The sequence below is a fragment of the Diplodia seriata genome (assembly GCF_021436955.1).
Source record: "Diplodia seriata strain FDS-637 chromosome Unknown scaffold_10, whole genome shotgun sequence".
Taxonomy (NCBI): domain Eukaryota; kingdom Fungi; phylum Ascomycota; class Dothideomycetes; order Botryosphaeriales; family Botryosphaeriaceae; genus Diplodia; species Diplodia seriata.
The window spans coordinates 568,994-586,811 of NW_027117317.1; the positions used below are offsets into that span (position 1 = coordinate 568,994).

The following is a 17,818-nucleotide window of genomic DNA, read 5'->3' on the forward strand; positions in this document are numbered from 1 at the left end:
AGCGGGATGGCTGTTGCGGTGGCCGAGGACGGCGAAGAAAGCGATGTCTGGGGGACGGGGGAGCCCGCGTGCTTGGGGTTGTGCATAGCGGGAGTCCATGAATGCACAGCAGCAGCAGCAGCGCTCTCAATCCAGCCCGTCATCTGAGCGTCCAGGCGAGACGATCCAGGTCCAGCCTAGCGGCAGGGGTCTCGGCGGCAACGACTTATACCTCGTTGCCGCCTGACACAAGAAATTGCCCGCCCGCATTTGCCTTACGCAGCTGCCGCATCATCATGTTCATATAGGCAGTTGAAGACAGAATCCGCACGTAAGTGTGTGCATTGATAACTTGAATTTACGTCCAAATCTTGTATCCAAATGCCCATCCCATGTAGAGATCATCTATAAGGCAGATGCGAGTGGGCAATTTCTTTTGTCACCCGCTGTGCTGCGACGCGTGACTCTGGCCGATTGAAAATAGTCGCTGCCAGGCCTGGCGCGCCACGCCGCACCAAACGCGCCCGATCTCTTTGATCAGCCGGTGGATCCTCCACACTCAGACCGCAGCCCCAGATGCAGCTGCTGTTCGACGCCTTGCACGGGCGGGTTCCGCGGCCTTCCGGACTTTTGGGCTTCAATTCCCCCCAGTCTGCGTTCAGAGCGGGTGCTGTGGGCTCCGGCCGTGGGCGTGCCGGGCGAAATGCCAAGTCACACGTGCCTGTCATCGGCTTGCACAGCCCAGGGACGCCAAGTTACCTCATAGCCCGTTTGGTGCGCTCGCGATCCGGTTTTGCGGGGAAGCCTGGCCATCCTCCCGCCCTCGCGCCTTGCCCACGCAGTTCCCGCCTTGCTGAACTGGCCAGAACAAGCGCCGTCCTCCCCTTTCCGTCTTGCCGCGGCTGCTCGAAACGGACTGTGGCCGACCCGAGTAGCAGGTGCCTATGCAGCGGCTTTGGTCGAGGTTCCCTGGAGGCAGGGATTGCAGCAGCAACCGCTGCGGTCAGCCAAGAATCGTGGTGAGCAGGTGCCAGTTAGCTGCCGACCATGTGTGTTGCGTTGTGCACCGCGCCGCGCCCTGTGGCCCTGTGTAGCTGTGGCCAAGGCGCTGGCCGTGACCACAAATACCTCGGCTGTCATCGCGCCGTCATGGCTCATCTTTGAACACGATGCGTTGTGTCACCGTCTGTTGCGTTTCAACATGCGGATGCACGCTGCAGCGAACGCAGTCGGCGTGGAATGGCGGCGTCGGCCACAAGACTAAGCTTCTCACCCGTCACTCAAGGCAAATATCACGTGCAAACGGCTTCCAGAACCTAGAAAGTACCAAGACCTCTAGCTACCCTTGCCGGCGACATGGTCTTTTTGTTTGCAGCCAGCGTCTTCTTTTTTTTGCCTATCGGCCGCAGAGGGCGTTTGGAAGGGAAGATCGATCGCACCGCACGGCTTGCAGCCGCTCCCTTGCGTCATTGCAGATTGCCGCCGACAACTCTCCTGAGACTCGAGTGACCCTCACGTCAAGACGCCCACGATGAAACACCGCACAAAAAAATAAGTTCACGAATCCTCCTCACGAAAATGAAACGGAGTCCAACGGGCAGTCAAACTCCCAAGTTGCAACTTCCCAGGACCGTGCTCCGAAAAGAGGACCCTTCTGCTGATGGCGCAAAGCATCCCGGGACCCAGAATTTTCCAGAGAAACAGGAGATCCATTGCGTTTGTGAGAAGACAAAAGGAGTAATGCCCGCTTCGTCCGATAACACCGCATACGTGTTCCTGGCGCTGACGAACCAGCTTCGTGGCGTCAGACCCGCAAACCTGCTTCTCGCCTCCTGCTCCTTACGAGTCTCGCCATGCATAGCCATACGAAAGGGTTGTTCCGGACAGGAGACGCCGTTGCCGGAGCAGGTGCGCTTATCTCCAATTTCCGAGCCCTGCGGTACACGCCACGGCCGCGACCCTGCAGGAGCAATACAGGCCCGGGCGTCAACCACCAAGCGGCAGTCTCACGATCTCAACCCTAACCCACCTCTTTCCCTCATCCATCTCGGTCGATCTGCTTTCCTCATCACAGCCCTGCCTGTCCTCCACCAACCAGATGCACCTGTCCTCTCCTTCCGCTCCCGGTATCACTTGCCACCGGTCACCCCATGCATGTGTCTCACCCCTACCATTCCGCTCGCGCAGCCCAACCCCCACCACTGTGTCGAAGAAGAACTTGGCCCCACCCACTGTCCTACCTCTCCCGACTGTCCCACCCGGTCCACCTTTGCCAAACTGGCCGGCTCGCTCTTCGCCGAGCACGAAGTCGACAAAGCGCACGCCAGGCAGCAGCCGCACGGACTCGTACAACAGCTTGCGGCACTGGACGTAGACGGGGAACAGTAGCGGCCGCAGGTCGCCCTCCCACTGCTTGGGGTGCTGGGATGATGACCCGCTCGTTGTGAAGGTGAGCGAGCGGATGGCTCGGACCTGGGCGGGTGACAGCACCGCGAGCCGCGTTGTCAACGCCGCCGGGCGGCACAGTTTCGTCCGGAATGGCGTGCGTGAAAACGCCAGCAACAGCGTCTCTGCGCGGATTTGATGGCAGGTCAGAAGCAGAGCCAGAGTCGGGTATGTGCCCAACGCTGCGGCACGCGCAGCGCCTTGCTTGCTATTGCCGACAACGCTGACGGAGCCGTGCTCGTCATCTGCGGGGATCGCGACCATGGCGTCTGCGTTTGAGGGTGAGTAGGAAGCGGACAATGGCGTAGAAGACGGTGATGGGTTTCTGCTTTTCCTTGACTGAGCCCTACTGCTTCTAGTGGACGAGAGCGTCGTGTATCGTGAGTTCGGTGGAGGGAATGTGTATTCCCAAATGAGATTACGAATCTCGGCAGGTAGGCCGAGCAGCGACAGGCGTGACTCGCCGCCCGTTCCTTCGCCGTTCATGGTTATGTGCAGAGTGTAGCTGTGCAACGTTGATTTCGTCTACAGCGAGTTGCCGGCTGTACGAGATACGATAGGTACGTAGGCCCAAAATGCGGGGTCGGGGAGTTATCGGATGTAGGTGCGCGGGGCCCTGTTACTGCTCCGCGCCGAAAACCTAGTTCTCCTTGGTACCGGGCGAAGGGGGATGGCAGGTCGAGTGGATGCTTCTCGTCCGGAGCTCGTTCTTTGCTGTGGTGGCGCACAAGACGAAGAAAACAAGCGAGATAAGGATGGGGGTATCTGAAAATAATCTAGACCGAAGATGCAGGATCAATAGAGGATATCCTAGGTAGAGGAACTTTCAAAGACGCGGGACGGCGGTGGTGATCAGGAAAAGAGAACGGACGTTGGTTGGAGTTGGTGAGGGGGCGGCAAAAAGCAACGTAGATTCTTATCTGGCTTATGAAGTCAACAAACAAGCATGGCAGACGGCTAAGAAAGAGGGCAGCTGCAACGGCAGGCGGCAGGCGACAGGGGAGTGCTGCGGAGATGCGAATGTAGCGGGTTGCGGAGAAAGTGCGGGGTGATCGCTCGGATCTGCTGGGATTGCCGTTGGCTGGCGTGGGCGTCAAGAATGCCGAGCGTCTTTAACTTCGCGCGTCAGAATAGCGTCGCTGTTGGAGCTGATGGCAGAGCGGACGCAGGTCTGGGCTTGCACAACGAGGTCCTAATCCGGCGGGCAGAACAGCGCAGAGATGGAAAAGACAGCCAGCCAGCTTGCTGGGCATGTCTCGCTAGCAGTGTCGTAATGTTGCAGGTCAATCCATTTCCTTTTGTGACTTGGGCCATGCGGGGATTGCTGGGCAGGGCCGAAGTCTGGGGTCAAGCTTGGGTGCGCATCAGGCAAGTGCGGCGGGTGATCCGACGCACCTCCCCGCCCGTGTCCTCCGCATGCGAAGGCCTGAGGCTTGACTTCTTATGCCGCATTCTCTATTGGCCAGGCCACTGCAGCCGCGCGCGATCGAGGCCCTAGGGGATTGATCAGACACCTCGGCCCCGACACGAGTCCTCTCGGCTGAGCGGTGGCAGGAACGAAGCCCTGGGAAGGCAAGGGCGAACCAGCCCTCGAGCTCGAATAGTACGGCAAGAACCATCTTTCGACCTTCAGTGCTGCAATAAGCTTTCCCTGTTCCTGTTCTAGCTTGATCGGAGGAGCGCCAGATCTTTGTCCCTTACGTTCCGCTTCGCCCTACGCGCATCATTTTGGGCATAAGCTGCACTGAGCTGGCCAAGCCTCTAGATCGTTGAGACGCGGGGTTCCGCGACAGTCTTGCCTTCCTGGCACGCCGTGTCCATCTACACTTTCGACCTGGCCAGTCGGCTCGCGTCCATAAAATTGTTGAGGCGGTGGGAAACGCGCCACGGACAGTATCTACAGCTGAACGTTGCTTTACTACATACATGCAATGTTTTAGATGCCCGTCTCACACGACGCAAGGCTTGTGGATGAAGCTTAAGCGCCTGGTGCCATTGCACGTCTTCAACGGCCACTGATAGGTCGGACTGTCTTCCGCTTTTGCCCGAGACGTGTCTTGAAAGGTGCGGTTTGATTCAGATGCAGTCCTCCGTCGTGTTGCACCGGCTGAATGACCGCGAGGTAAAGAACTCGCCTGCGCATACTCTATCTTATGTTGCATCCAGATCTGGGCTTCAATGACTGTCAACTAACATGGCATTCAGGTCGCGGTGGTTTGTCAACCCACGTCGCACTATCGCCCGAAGGGATTAGGTGTTACTCAAACTCAAACGTGTACGCTCAATCAATTTTCTCTAACCACCGGGTATCCTAAACCGTCTAAGCACGCCCCCAACTGTAAAACATTTTACCCATCTTGTAACATTCTCACTTTACAAGTGGCTGCCCTGCGATCTCTCGGCCAAGTGCGCCAACGCCTTGATCTCCTCCTCCACATTCTCCACCTCGTGGAATGGATCATACATTCTCTCTCTAATGTAGGCCTCCAGTGCCGCATCATCCAAGTTGCGGAGAGCAAGCTCACGGTCAACACCGTTGTTTTGCGCAGCGCGGATGACACCGCGAGTGACGACGACGCTGACCTCGCGAATGCGACGAATGTCGGGATAGAGCCAGCCCTGTTCCCGCTCCGCGGGAGTAAGAGACTCCGAAAGGGCAACGGCGGACTCGTAGATCATGTCTTGGGTCACGTTCACGGCCTTGGACAAGATCGCGCCAAGACCAATGCCGGGGAAGACGTACATGTTGTTGCCCTGGCCAGGAACAAGCGTCTTGCCGCCAAAGTCCACGCTGGGGAAGGGACTGCCGCTGGCAAAGAGGACACGGCCGTTTGTGTATTTGACGGCGTCCTCGAAGTTGCACTCAGACTTGGAAGAAGGGTTGGACAGCGGGAAGATGATGGGGTGCTCATTGAGCTCGGCCATGCGAGTGATGATCTCCTTGGTGAAAGCACCGCCAATAGTCGACAAACCCATGAGAATGGTCGGCTTGACGTACTCAATCAGACGCGAGAGGGAGTGGATTTGCTTGCCCTCGTTGTCATCGCGGGCGAAGTAGACCTTGTGCTCCGCCAGCTTGTCGCCGCGGTCGTTGGTAACAAGACCCTAGTCTTGGTCAGTTCGTGTGCAGCTGCAGAGTATTGTGTTTACTTACGTTCGAGTCCACAAACCAGAACTTCCTGCGCGCCTCGTCCTCGGTCAAGCCTTCCTTGATGAAGAACTCAACAATCTGCTTGGCGACACCGGTACCGGCGCTGCCGGCTCCGAGGAAAACGGCGCGGTGGTCCCTCACAGGAATGCCAGCGGCCTTGACAGCTCTAATGAAACCACCCACGATGACAGCGCCGGTGCCTTGGACGTCGTCGTTGAACATGGTGTATGTGTCCTTGTAGCGCTCAAGAGCGGGGAAGGGGTTCTTGAAATCCTCGAATTGGATAACGATGCTGTAGATTGTCAGTGTGCAGTCTGTCTCACGGCTTCAATCTGTACGTACCCAGGCCACCTCTCGGTAAGAGCAGCCATGAGCTCGTCCAAGAACTCTCGTTCCTCAGCAGGAGAGATCTTCTCCCTCCTGCTGCCCATGTAGAGAGGATCTCCCCTCAGAGCCTTGTTGTTGGTTCCGAGGTCCAGCGTAAGAGGTAGAGTGGCATCCGGTCTGATACCAGCGCAGGCAGTGTACAACGCAAGCTTGCCAACGGGAATGCCCATGCCGTTCACACCGAGATCACCGAGACCCAATATTCTCGAACCGTCGGTGAGGACCGTGATCTCGACATTGTGGGGCCAATTCTGCAGGATGCTGTGCAGATTGCCGCGGTCTGCGTATGAGAGGTACATGCCCTCGGGCTGGGTGTAGATTTCGTGCCATCTGAGACAGGCCTCGCCCACGGTGGGAGTGTAGATTAAGGGAGTGAGCTCCTGTGAATTTGGTGAGCACCCAGACGTGCAGAACATGTTGCAATCGTTCCCACAAACCTTGACGTTCTCGGACAGGAGGCGGTAGAAGAGGTGGGCGTTGGAAGCGCGGAGATGAGTCAGGTATTGGTACTTGTCAATCGGAGCGTGCTTGGAAGCGAGGAGCCTCAGACCTGCAGCGCGATTAGCTTCGGGAGCTGGGACGAGGTCAGCAGAGCATTTCTTACATCTTTGCGCCTGGATCTCGTAGGTCTCGCGGGCCGGGGGAGTAAGGCCGTAGGTACGGAGGTAGCGGCGGGCCTCCGGAGGGTACGAGGTGTCAAAGTCGCCGCTCCTTTTGCACAAGTCAGCTCGGGTAGGCACAGGAGAGGCGGGAGGAAGCGCACGTTGTGGTGATGTGGCGGGTAGGCGGGTTGTGCTGCGCCTGCTTGATGTTGGCGGAGGGGTAGTCTTGGACAGCAGCCATGGTGGAAGAAGCCATTGCGCGAGAACGGGAGGCAGAAGAAAGAATAGAGGACTTGGGCGCCATTACTCTGGAGGGCAGCAGGCAGCGTTTTAAAAGCGCGGAGGGTACTGGCATTAGGAGGCAACGGAGGGACCAGCAGTCACGCAACTGCCGGTGGGTATGCGAAAGGAAGCGGGCGAAATGGTACGGAAGAGGTTGCCCAAGACAGCGGCTGTCCGACACGGGCCGCCTCGAGCTTGGATGAGGGGAGCCGTCCGCGAGCAGGGCTGGCCGGGCGAAATCGCGTGTGCGAATCAGCAATTTGAGCTGTTGGGCAGGCCGTCTCACAATTGCAGCCCGCATTTCGTGAGCTCCAGCTTCTGGCCAGGGTGCGGGCCGCGGGTCTGGTTGCGCGTGGAAGTAGGGGCCGTCTGCGGGCCCCAAGCGCCGCCTGCGTTTCCGACATGCTCCGACGCCGTCTTTCGCTGCCCGCCGCCGACTCCACTCCTCCACTCCTTGGCAGCGAGACGAAGCGCAAGCAACGGCACGTCGTGACCGAAGTCATCGTGGGGAGGTGGGCTGTGGGCCTCGCAATCGCGCCGGCGCTCTGAAAACTCTTTAGCCGACCGCGCATTGGACGGCCGCTGACTCACTACGCTGCGTCGGGAGGAGTCGTCGGAAGCTGAAAGCCAAACCCGCCGCCTCTGACGCCGCAATTTTGGGGCCCGTCATGCTCGGAGCGCGTGAGGGCGGCCGACGTAGCAGCGCCGGCCAGCGCCACAGGCTAATTGACGCGTGTGGAATGCGTTGAGCGAGCGCAAAGGTTCGCGGCACCGCCCCGAGCCCCCAGCGCCGACAGGGGCCGGCCATCAGGCATGAGATGCTCAGCAAGCGCCCAACACGGCACCCCTTCGGAATATTGCGACTTTTTTTTCGCGGCAAAAAAAGAAACAAATAACGCCTGCCGCCGCGACACGGGGCGCTTGCAAAAAACCCCTCTCGCCAGGAGCGTTCCAGGAGCGCTCCCAAAACGGAAAACGAGCACGCACATGCGAGCCAATGGTCCCTGGGGGCAGGAGCCGGCTGTCGCGGAGGCCTCGATGCAGAAGTCCGGAAGCAGGCTCGGGGCGCAGGGCGCTGACGGGAGTAGATTATCTACAGTTGACGCATGGACGTGGGTGGCAATGCATGATTCAGGTCCAACGTGTCTGGACGGGAGCTTCGCCTCCTCCCGCGTGGCAGCGCTATGCGGACGACCCTTGCAATGCCGCAGATTTCGTGGGGAAAGCAAGCAGAGGTCGCGCGCCGCCATGAATCGATGCGTCGCCCGGGCGCCAGGCTCAGGGCTCTGGGCTGGAGCTGCGGGTCGTAGCGCTCCCCGCAAAATCCAAATCCAGCAGATGCTGAGATCGGCCGCCAAGGTGCGCCGGCATCACCAGCCACACCCCAGCCGCAGATGATGTCAACCGCTCAGACGTCCCTTCCGTCACAACGACGCGTCCACACCGCGATCCCGCTTGCCTTGGCGCGCGCCTACTCCAATCCACCTCAACCATGCCCTGGCCCAGTCCGTCCACACCACCACCATCACTGCCAACATGTCGTCCTGCTTCGGCTTCCGCAAGTCGCGCGCTGAAGATCGCCAGCCGCTGCTGCCCCAGTACCGCGATGACACGGTCCTGCAGAGGGAGCTGCACCAGAAGCTGCACTCCTATCAGATGCTAAGAGCCCTGTCCAAAGGATTCATGCCTTCCAATGAGCAGGTCGTCATCAATCTCCGCACCTTGCTGGCTTCTGATGTCCTCAATCCTGGCGAGCACGACCTGAGCGACTCTGGCCGTCTGTTAGTCAAGTTTACGAAGCAATGGCTCGCTGAGTTCCTCGAGTTGATGCAGCACAAGAACAGCAGCGATCAGATACAGGACTTTATCTGGTTTCTGTCCAAGTCGAAGCTCTCCGTCGACGTTGATGACATCGCCTCCAGGGCAAGCAAAGCGAAATCCAAAGCGGGCACTGCCGCAGGTAAGTGCCAGATTCACGTGCAACTGGCGTGTTAGCTAACCCAGTGACAAGCCTACAGGAGCCTCCAAACCGTCGGGTCGCTCTTGCTTACGAACTCAGACTTCCGCCTCTTCCTCTCTGACATCAACGTTGTTGGACGCGAGGTGTTCAAGGATACAGCGTTCAAGCTGTCCGATGTAGCAGAGCAGGCCGGGAAGAAGCTCGAGCCGTCCGAACAGGAGCAACAAACTCTGAAGGAACCAGGTGCAGACGATGGTCCGGTGCCCACAAACCAAGACCTTGAGCAAGACGTTGCCGACTTCTCCAAGGTCATCAGCAATGGTGCCTCCCAGGTGGCTAAGGAAGCGGGGCACAGCTTGGCCGACCATATCAGCGGCGATGAGAAAGATACGATGCTCTACCGCCTGAAGCAAGCGGTCCTGAAGCTGAGGAAGCGGAACGACTATTCCGACTCAGTGTCCACCCTCTCGCTGCTGGTCCAGCGATATGCCATGGTGTACTCTCGTGCTGTGCAAGAAACCGTGAACGCCGCTCAAGATGATATCAATGAGAATGATGCCGTGGACCGCGCCATCAAGAACTTCTGGCTGTTCCTGACCTCATTTGGAGACAGAGGGGCTTGGGAAGATCTGGAAGACAAATTCAAGAAGGTCATGGAGCACAGCAAGAACGATCCAGAGTTTGAGGATCTGATGCTTGACATGGGCAATTCTTTCCAAAAGCTCCTCACTGACCCTGAATTCTTGGATCATGCAGATGAGAAGTTTCAGGCTCTCCGGGAGAAGGCCCGTGGCGTGGGAACTGACTCGTCCTTGCGCACAGATGTGGACGACTTCCTCGGCCAGATCCAGACAACTCTCGAAGCTGTCTCGCACGACGAGGACATTGCCAAACTCATCCGGACATCCATGCAGATTGTTCGCATACTCTCTCCGAAGTACCAGTATACCAACGGAGAGCTGGTAACGGACGCCATTAACGTTTTCGTACCTCTTCTCATCCAGGCAGTCCAGTACGTACCGATCCCGCGGTTGGAGGTTTCCACTCCTGAAATAGACCTGCTACTGGAGAACTTGATTGTGGAACCGGGGAAAACAGTCAACCACACCTCTTTCCTCCCGTACAAGTTCCGAGTGGAGACATACAACGACCTCGAAATCCGCAAGGCTCGCTTCCGAACCACTTCATCGGTATCCTCTCAGGTCACCGTCAAGATCGACGGTCTCTCTGTGCGCGCCGATGAAGTCGGCTTCTGGCTGCGTGCCCACTCGGGCATCTTTCGCCTTGCCGACGCCGGAATTGCATCGTTTGCACTCGATGAACGCGGCCTCGACGTTCACATGGACGTTGAAGTTGGCCGTGATCGTCTGGAGAAGATCCTTTCCCTCAAGGCTGTCCGCGTCCACATCCACAAGCTCGACTATACGCTGCGCAAAAGCAAGCTATCTATTTTCGGCTGGCTATTGAAACCTCTGCTACGTCCAATTATTCGCAAGGCTGTCGAGAAGCAGCTCGCTAACGCCATTGCCGACGGGCTGCATGCAGCTAACCGCGAGGTGGTCTTTGCGCGCGAGCGCCTGCGCGCCACGCAGATCGCCAGTCCAGAGGATCTGCGCACGTTCTTCAAGGCTGTGGCTGCAAGGCTGACACCGGAGGCTGACCCCGACCTGTACACGCGCATCGGCGTGGCGGAGCCGGGCAAGGGCATCTTCAAGGGTATCTACGCGCCGGGAAGCGTGGTCAAGCTCTGGGAGGAAGAAGCAGCCCAGGCGGCGGAGAGAGTTGACGACTACAAAGAGGACGGATGGCGCAACGAGATTTTCGATACGCACACGAGAAACATGATGCAATGAGCGGAAAAGGCTTGTTGCTCGTGGTCGTCTGTTGCGGGGAGCACACTGAGCGGGTTGGTGCAGGACATGAACGGGGCGACGGTTTGGCGGGCGATGAATTTTCACGCTGCAACAGTTTTCAGATTCAGGCTGGCCAAGGAGTGCGGGATGGACAAGCGTTCCCGCGCGCGCGACAGCCACAAGTAAACCCAAATTGGTAATAATGCTACAAGTCCGATATCGCAACCGGCGATCCGATGCAGGCCGCTCGTGAACACACGGACACTTGTTTTGCGTGCCCGCGGAAACATTCCCCACCCCACAGCCCCGCAAAAGGCATGTTCCCCGCCGTGAAAATTATTCGATTGGCGGTCCAGAACATGTCACTTCCCCGCAGCGGTATCTGTTTTTGTTGGTGTTGAGGGGGGCGATGTGTGGTAAGCTTGCGGCGGAAAGCCTGGGACGCCGGACGTGACGATGTCGATCGCGCTACGTATGTACATGTTTTCTGCTCTACATGTCATGTGGAAAGGATGGGAGGAGGGCAGACGACAGCTAAACACGTCCCAAAAAAAGATTGTGCGCGCGCCGCGGGGGCACCGAGAGTGTCTCACCAAGCGGGATTGGGGGAGAGCTCCGCAATCGTTGACTCAAAGTGGAACCCAGATTACATACGCCGCGAAGATGATTCGTTGCCCCCGCTCCTTTGACGAGTTTTCCGAAGAGAGCATGTAGAACGACTATCAAGGGAAGAACAAATGGCAAGGGGAACACACATGGGCCGGGGAGCGGGGAGGCTTTGCTGGCCTTGGGCAAGTGAGCAAGGCATCAACCGTTTCACCGATCGGGTGATTTAGGAATCAGTGCGGGGATTGTGGACGTTTCCGACTGTCTTTTTCGCTGCTGTTGTGCGCATGCGGACAGGAGAGGGAAAGCTTGCGGCTACTACCATTGCATGTGAGTACACATGCTCTGTATCGTTCGGTCAACAGTGGAGCGCAGAAAGTCAGACGGGTAAGCCCGCTCAACGCGCAAAGAACGTGATGGAGCTACGTTGCTCCGGAACAGTCAGTCCAAGGTAAGCCTCCCCTCAGCTGAACGGACGATTTTGTCCCAAACAATGGGGAGCCGAAGGAAAGGGAAGTTGTTGTTCGGAGTGTGCAAGTATTCCCCGACGTCAGTGAGCATCTCCAACCCCATGGCGGCGGCGCATGCACATCTCTCTGCAAATCAGTCCTCAACAAAAAAGCCCGCCGCGCGGGCGGGCCAAGCAAACACGAACGGATTCCCCGGATTCTCCGTACTATCTCTCTCCAAAGTCGACTCCCGTCCGCTCCCGTCGCGGTCCAACACACATTACTCAGATGCCGCGCATGTGCATTCTCTACGGCTGACATGCCCAGCCCCGTGGCTTCCTCTCCTTGCCCTTGGACTTTTGTTGCTCCATGTCTTCGATTCATTGAATCCTCCCGTCCTCGTTTCCGTATCTCTTACAGCATGCATGCAGCTGGATCCCAATAATGCCACCATTTTCTTCCGTACGGACGAGCCCTCTTTCCCTCATCTTATCGTCAGCACGGGAGAACGAAGAGCAGGAGCTTGCGGAAATGGATTACCGAAGAGAAGTAGACAGCACTCCATTTTCGCCCTACGAAAACCAGATTCCGCATTGTTTGCAGGTATGGAAGTCCCGAAGTATCAAGATTACCAACCACGCCCCCCCCCCCCCCCCCCCCCCCCCCAAAAAAAAAATAAATAAATAAAAATAAATAAAATCTAACAGCACAGACTCCTAGCGCATTCGAGCCGACACTCGAACTTTCCCGTCAATCGGGATCCCAAAAGCGCCCTCGAACCTCTAATTGCATCTTTCGCGGAAAGCAACGCTCTATCCATATGGCATCGCATGTATGCTCACTGCAGGTCCACCAATCTCATCTCTCGTGCCAAAGATAGCGAGCCAGGGACGGAGAACCAATGAAACATCTTGGAGATAATAAGTAGACCAAACGCACAAAACAGCTTCCCTGCCCCACGTATCAATGGTTTGGTGTATCATCAAGTCATAATCCCGTAATGTGGCGCCTGGCTCTCCTCCCCTCTTCCCGCGATACCCATTAAAGTCCAAAGACGCAGAAGTAATCAAAAAAAATTCAAATCCAAAGTCTGTAACCCTTCTCCCAAGTTATAATCCTGCCAATTCCTTCTGATATGAGCCAGAGCCGAATGCGCAACAGAGGCCTGAGTAAAAAGAAAACCCGCAGTTGATTGAGGAGTTGGGGTAATGCCGTTTACGCCAAAGCCGGGAGAAAACACGATACCCTATAGGAGCGGAGAAGAAAACAGGAAGGTCGCACCCACTACCGTAGTCTCTGACGGCAAAGAGGCGTGGGACTGCTTAAGTACTAACGTCCTCGGGCTCAGGCCCTGCTTGGCGTAACTGTTTGAGCTGAGCTTGTATCTTCGCAACCGCTTGGTCTTCTTCTGTGAGACGCCGCAGTTCAGGATCGTTGTCGTCGTCGACAAAAGTCCATTCTTCCTCCGCATCGTCGCCCAAGTCGTCTTCAGTCATGGGCCGGTTGCGCCATTTGATGAGAGACCTAGCGTACTCAAGGTCGCGATAGATGGTCTTAACCGCTTCACCGGCGCCATCCTCCTGTACTTAAATTAGTCGCTAGTTCCTAAAAATATTGAGTGTGAATTCACCTTGCGGATTTTCTCGCCGACCAGGCGTGCCTTCGTGATCATGCGGTCGTCATGCGTGGCGGTCCAAAGCGCACGGGAAAGAGCGCCGACGTTTAGCTTCTTGATATGGACTCCGACACCGAGGTCCTCGACTCGAGACGCGAAGAAGTACTGATCACCGAAGAATGGTTTGATGATGGTTGGAATGCCGGCACGGAGAGACGCGCCTGTAGTACCGGCTCCGCCGTGGTGTGCAGCTGCGTCGATCTGCCGGAACAACCAGTCGTGCGGAGCGGAGTTGATCTGGTGGACTTCTGCGGGAAGAGGCACTTCTACCTTGGATTTCTCATCCTTACCCAAACGGTCAGACCAACCCTTGGAGAGAATGCAACGGACGTCTGCCTTCAGCACAGCCTCGACAATGGATTTCTCCATCGCCCTGGGGTCTTCGACGACAATCGAACCGAAACCGATATACACAAGCTTCTTTCCGTCATTGCGAGCCCGATCGATGAAGTCGAGCAGCTCCTTTGGCGGCTTGTAGTTCTGGGATTCATCGAGGAACCAATACCCAGTGACGCGAACCCAGTCGCTGAAGTCAAGAGGCGGCGCGACCACCGAAGGGCTGAAATTGTACATGAAGGGGATTTTGTTGATCTGCAGCTTCTTCAGGCTCGTTGGCGCGAGATTGAGCGTTTTCTTCCTCCAAGTGTTTATCTGGCTCGCGGTTGCCTTCCAAAAAACCTCTTCAAATAGCACGTAGCTAAGGAAGTTGTAGGTACCACCCATCTTCTTCTCTTGGACGGCAAAGGCGTGCGGATAAGCGCGTGTACGTGTCCAGGGCATGGTAAATGCGCGGAAGTAGGGGATCTCTAATGCTTCGGCGATATGGATTCCAGCCATGGTGCTAGGGCTCTCGATCAAGAGGTCAGAATCCTGGCAGGCTTTCCATGCAGTCTCGAGAAGTGCGCTCAGCCAGCCGCGGAAGGTGAAATGCGCCTTCGCCAGGAAGGTAGCAGTAAACATGCCAGACTCGACGCAAAGCTGCATGAGCTCGGCGGGGTTACCTGCAACAGGCTCGAATGCAATGCCGTGGCCGCGAACCCAATCGCCAAATTCTTCATGAGACGCAATCTTTGTCTTGTGGCCTTCCTTCATCAGCCGCTTGCACAACGCGATATAAGGTTGGACATCTCCGCGGGATCCAATTGTCAAACAGGTGATTCTCATGGATTCTCGAGGTGTGAAGTCGACCATGGAGGCCTGAGGGTCATCGAATATGACGGCGGCTCCAGATTGCTCAAGCTCGTCAATGCGCGCCGGCAGCGTGGGCTGCTTCTCCGGGTTCCGAGCATGCTGAAGCAGGTCATTCTCCGCCTTTGCCTCCTCAGCCTGTAGCAAGTTCTCTTCGCTGAGAAGTCCCGATGAATGCAAGTAGCGAACCTGCTCGAGTTTCTGGTGAATGGTAACTGCACAGTCGTCGCGAATGTCGGCCCGAGAAAAGTCGAAAAACAGCTCTTCGTGACCGCGGACGACCACGACGAGGGCTTGATGGGTTAGGCGGAAGCTCTTCTCCTTCATGACGTTTTCGATATCACGGAGAGGCAACACGAGCTTCGGACGCGCATTAGCAAATCAACTATACAGCGGAAGAGTGTGCATACCTTGGTCCGAGTCCCAGGCAATAGGCTCCTGAAACAAAAGTACCTGTCGCTCATGTAGATTTTCCCGTACTGCGGAAGCACCCTCCACAGATTGCAAAAGAACGTTGCTCGCAAGCTCTCGGTGTCGGGCAAGGCAAAGTGCTGGCGGAAGCGCTCGTTGTGGGAGACGGCGTCCGAGTCATCAACGATATCGCGTGCTTCTTCGTCGAAAAGCTGGCCATCCTCCGCATAATGCTTCCGTCCACCAGCCCACATGCCGGACACCTTGTCATACACACTCATGGTATCTGTTGTCAACCGGCTACCTAGTGCTAGTGTCCCTCGCCGGAGGGAACCAACTAGCCCAGTGGCTCTCGTGAACGGCTTCGCACCAGCACTAACAATGCCAGAATAATAACCAGATGCCGATGCTTGCAGCCTGTCGTCCTGAAGCTCACTGTCATTTTCCATTTCTTTGGAATTCTGAACCGGTGTCCTTGAGCGTGTGCTGATGGTCTGTTCCGTCCTGGGATAGGGATGCTTCTTTGTTGAGCGAGCGGTATCCTGGGACGCTCTTGGATTGATGTCCGAATCTACAAGCTCTGCAGCGGGCCTATGGAAGACGTCACTACGGCTGAGTATCTGGCTAGCAGATGCATCCGTCTCATTGATTGATTGAATGGCGGCTGACGATGACGTGTCCGGCTCCATTGAAAGGCAGGCGGATTCAGATGAATCTCGTACCCTTGACGAGCCCTCGCTTTGTGCGGCACCAGAAAAACGCTTCGCTTGCCCTCTACTCAAACTGCGTCGTCCACGGTCTGCACTCCGCTTACGGTCAAAACTAGATCTCCCGGACTCACCACTAACCCTTCGACTCGATGGTCGGTGGAATGATGGTGAAGTCGGTGACAGCGTCCCTAGAGCTGGCTGGAAGATGGTAGATCGCACCGGGCTCCCGGATTGACGAGAAGGGGGGCTAGCAGTTGACTTGAGGCATTTCTCACCCATAGGCGTTGTGGGGCGCTCAGTGACAGAGCCTGGGTGTCGCCTACAGCCATCCCACATGACCTTCATAAGATTCATTGCTTCTTCGCCGAATCCGAAGAAGGAGAAGAAGTACTCATCGACGGCGTATGAATCGTCGTTGTCGACAACCCCCACCTTGATGGTCTCCGCATAGTCCAGTACAGGGTTGTCCTCGATCTCCATGACGTTGGAGAGCGGGATGGAGATCTTCACGCTGTCCCCGTCGTTGTGGGACTTGAAGATGACCTTCTGCAGCAGTTTGACCCACTCTTTGGCACTGGCGGCGCTCTCAGCCCGTAGTACGTAAGTCTTTTGGTTGGTGGTGATGGAAATATCCGTGGGCTCGCGGGCTTTGTCCTTGGGTTCCATCAGAACTGCAGAGATGGCGTAGCGCAAGTTGATCCGACCACGCGGGAAGTAAAGGTCGGTCGGATCATTGTAATATGCCAAGACGTCGCCTTTAAGGATGAACCATGATCGGTTCCACATAGTACGACCACGCTTGGAGAGATAACCGGACTTCGTGATTTCCTTCTGTTCCGCGTCAGACTTCAGATGCTAGCGGGTTGATTTCGGAGGGAGCTTACAGTCTTCTTCGGCAGGTAGGCATAGAAGCAGATGTGCTTCTGGGTAATATACAGATAGCCCTGGAGGAGGACGGTCTGCAGCAGCCAGCAGGGGTACTCTGCACTTGTCAGCCCGTACCAAGCGGCGAGGTACTATGCTACACATACCAGAGACGACCTTCTCTTCCGCGTCGAATCCAAAGATCTCCATGAGCCTCTGCGAAAGATCATCCTGACCTTTGCCCACAGGATGGCCGACGCCGAACGTATCGTGCGCTGTACGGAGGTCTGAGCCAAAGGCGGAAGCCTCCATTTCAGCCTTAGCCTTCAGCTGGCCTCTCATCAGGCGGCCTTGTGCACGCTCCGTTTCATCTTGTTCTATGTGTGGAGGTTTGGGCGTTAAGATCTGCGAGGAGGACATGGTATCATCGGCGGGGACGTCGTCGCGCTCCTTGGAGGATTTGACGTGGAGCTTCTGGATTGTGCGGATTATTTTGCGGTTGGAAAGACTGCGGCGGTGCTTGTCGGATTTCTCTTCTGACTTGTTCGAGTCCTGTCCGCGGGCGGCAGCAAGTGCTGAGGGCCCGAGGGACTGGGTTACAGCGGCATGGTTGTCTTCTTCCTCGCTTTCACTCAGCTCGTCGTGGGTGAAGCGAGAGCGCAGATTGGCGACAGAGCCAGCGTGAGTGATCAGGTCGAAGACGGAGCGGTGGGTGTAGCGGGGGTCGTTGGTCTTGGGCGCGGTGACGTCCTCGTCCTCGTCTTCACCATGGCGGAGGCGCTCGGGGACCTCGAAGGACTTGCGCGGCACACGGGAACGGCGGGGGGACCAACGGGCGGGCTGGTCCCTTATGTTCAGCTCAGAGGCCATGGTGAGGGGATGGCCGTGGTGGTGGGGTGTGTCGGCCAGGCAGGTGCCTCGAGCCGGGAGTGCGGTGGTGAGGGCTGGGGTCGTGCAGCAGGCAAGCTGCCGTCGGCAGCTCGGAAGCGCGGGCGCGTCGGGGGCCTGGGCGCGGTCGTGTCAGGTGCAGCTTGCTCGAAGGCTCACATGGGGCGGGCAAGCGGCCATGTCTCACGGGGAAGCTGGGCTGTGACCTGGAGCTCAGCGGGTTCCTATCGTTATCGGGGGTGAGGCTCTCTGGGGAACGCCAGAAGCGAGTCATGCAGCCGGGCAGGGGTGCGCCCAAGCTGTCACAGCCTGGTCCAGCTCACCGCCACGTTCCCTCCCTCTACTTGCTATTTGCGTCTCACAAACTG

General features: G+C 57.1%; 4 protein-coding genes across 4 annotated transcripts; 1 reads left to right on the forward strand and 3 right to left on the reverse strand.

Moving 5' to 3' along the window:
- Nucleotides 1-4,797: 4,797 nt before the first annotated feature.
- On the reverse strand, nucleotides 4,798-6,805 carry SLS55_009382 (uncharacterized protein; the record flags this gene model as incomplete). The annotated part of the gene is made up of 5 exons (XM_066780783.1): nucleotides 4,798-5,529; nucleotides 5,579-5,867; nucleotides 5,918-6,512; nucleotides 6,567-6,673; nucleotides 6,726-6,805. 5 exons carry the CDS (start codon nucleotides 6,803-6,805, stop codon nucleotides 4,798-4,800), a joined length of 1,803 nt encoding a protein of 600 aa, XP_066628729.1.
- Nucleotides 6,806-8,382: 1,577 nt separating this feature from the next.
- Nucleotides 8,383-10,659, forward strand: SLS55_009383 (uncharacterized protein; the record flags this gene model as incomplete). The annotated part of the gene is made up of 2 exons (XM_066780784.1): nucleotides 8,383-8,806; nucleotides 8,858-10,659. The coding sequence occupies 2 exons, from the start codon at nucleotides 8,383-8,385 to the stop codon at nucleotides 10,657-10,659; spliced, it is 2,226 nt and encodes a 741-aa protein (XP_066628730.1).
- Nucleotides 10,660-13,036: 2,377 nt separating this feature from the next.
- ATG26_1 (Sterol 3-beta-glucosyltransferase) lies at nucleotides 13,037-15,269 on the reverse strand (the record flags this gene model as incomplete). The annotated part of the gene is made up of 3 exons (XM_066780785.1): nucleotides 13,037-13,294; nucleotides 13,345-14,937; nucleotides 14,988-15,269. 3 exons carry the CDS (start codon nucleotides 15,267-15,269, stop codon nucleotides 13,037-13,039), a joined length of 2,133 nt encoding a protein of 710 aa, XP_066628731.1.
- A 562-nt stretch (nucleotides 15,270-15,831) lies between these two features.
- ATG26_2 (Sterol 3-beta-glucosyltransferase) lies at nucleotides 15,832-17,432 on the reverse strand (the record flags this gene model as incomplete). The annotated part of the gene is made up of 4 exons (XM_066780786.1): nucleotides 15,832-15,896; nucleotides 16,022-16,553; nucleotides 16,583-16,680; nucleotides 16,730-17,432. The coding sequence occupies 4 exons, from the start codon at nucleotides 17,430-17,432 to the stop codon at nucleotides 15,832-15,834; spliced, it is 1,398 nt and encodes a 465-aa protein (XP_066628732.1).
- Between the last annotated feature and the right edge of the window lie 386 nt (nucleotides 17,433-17,818).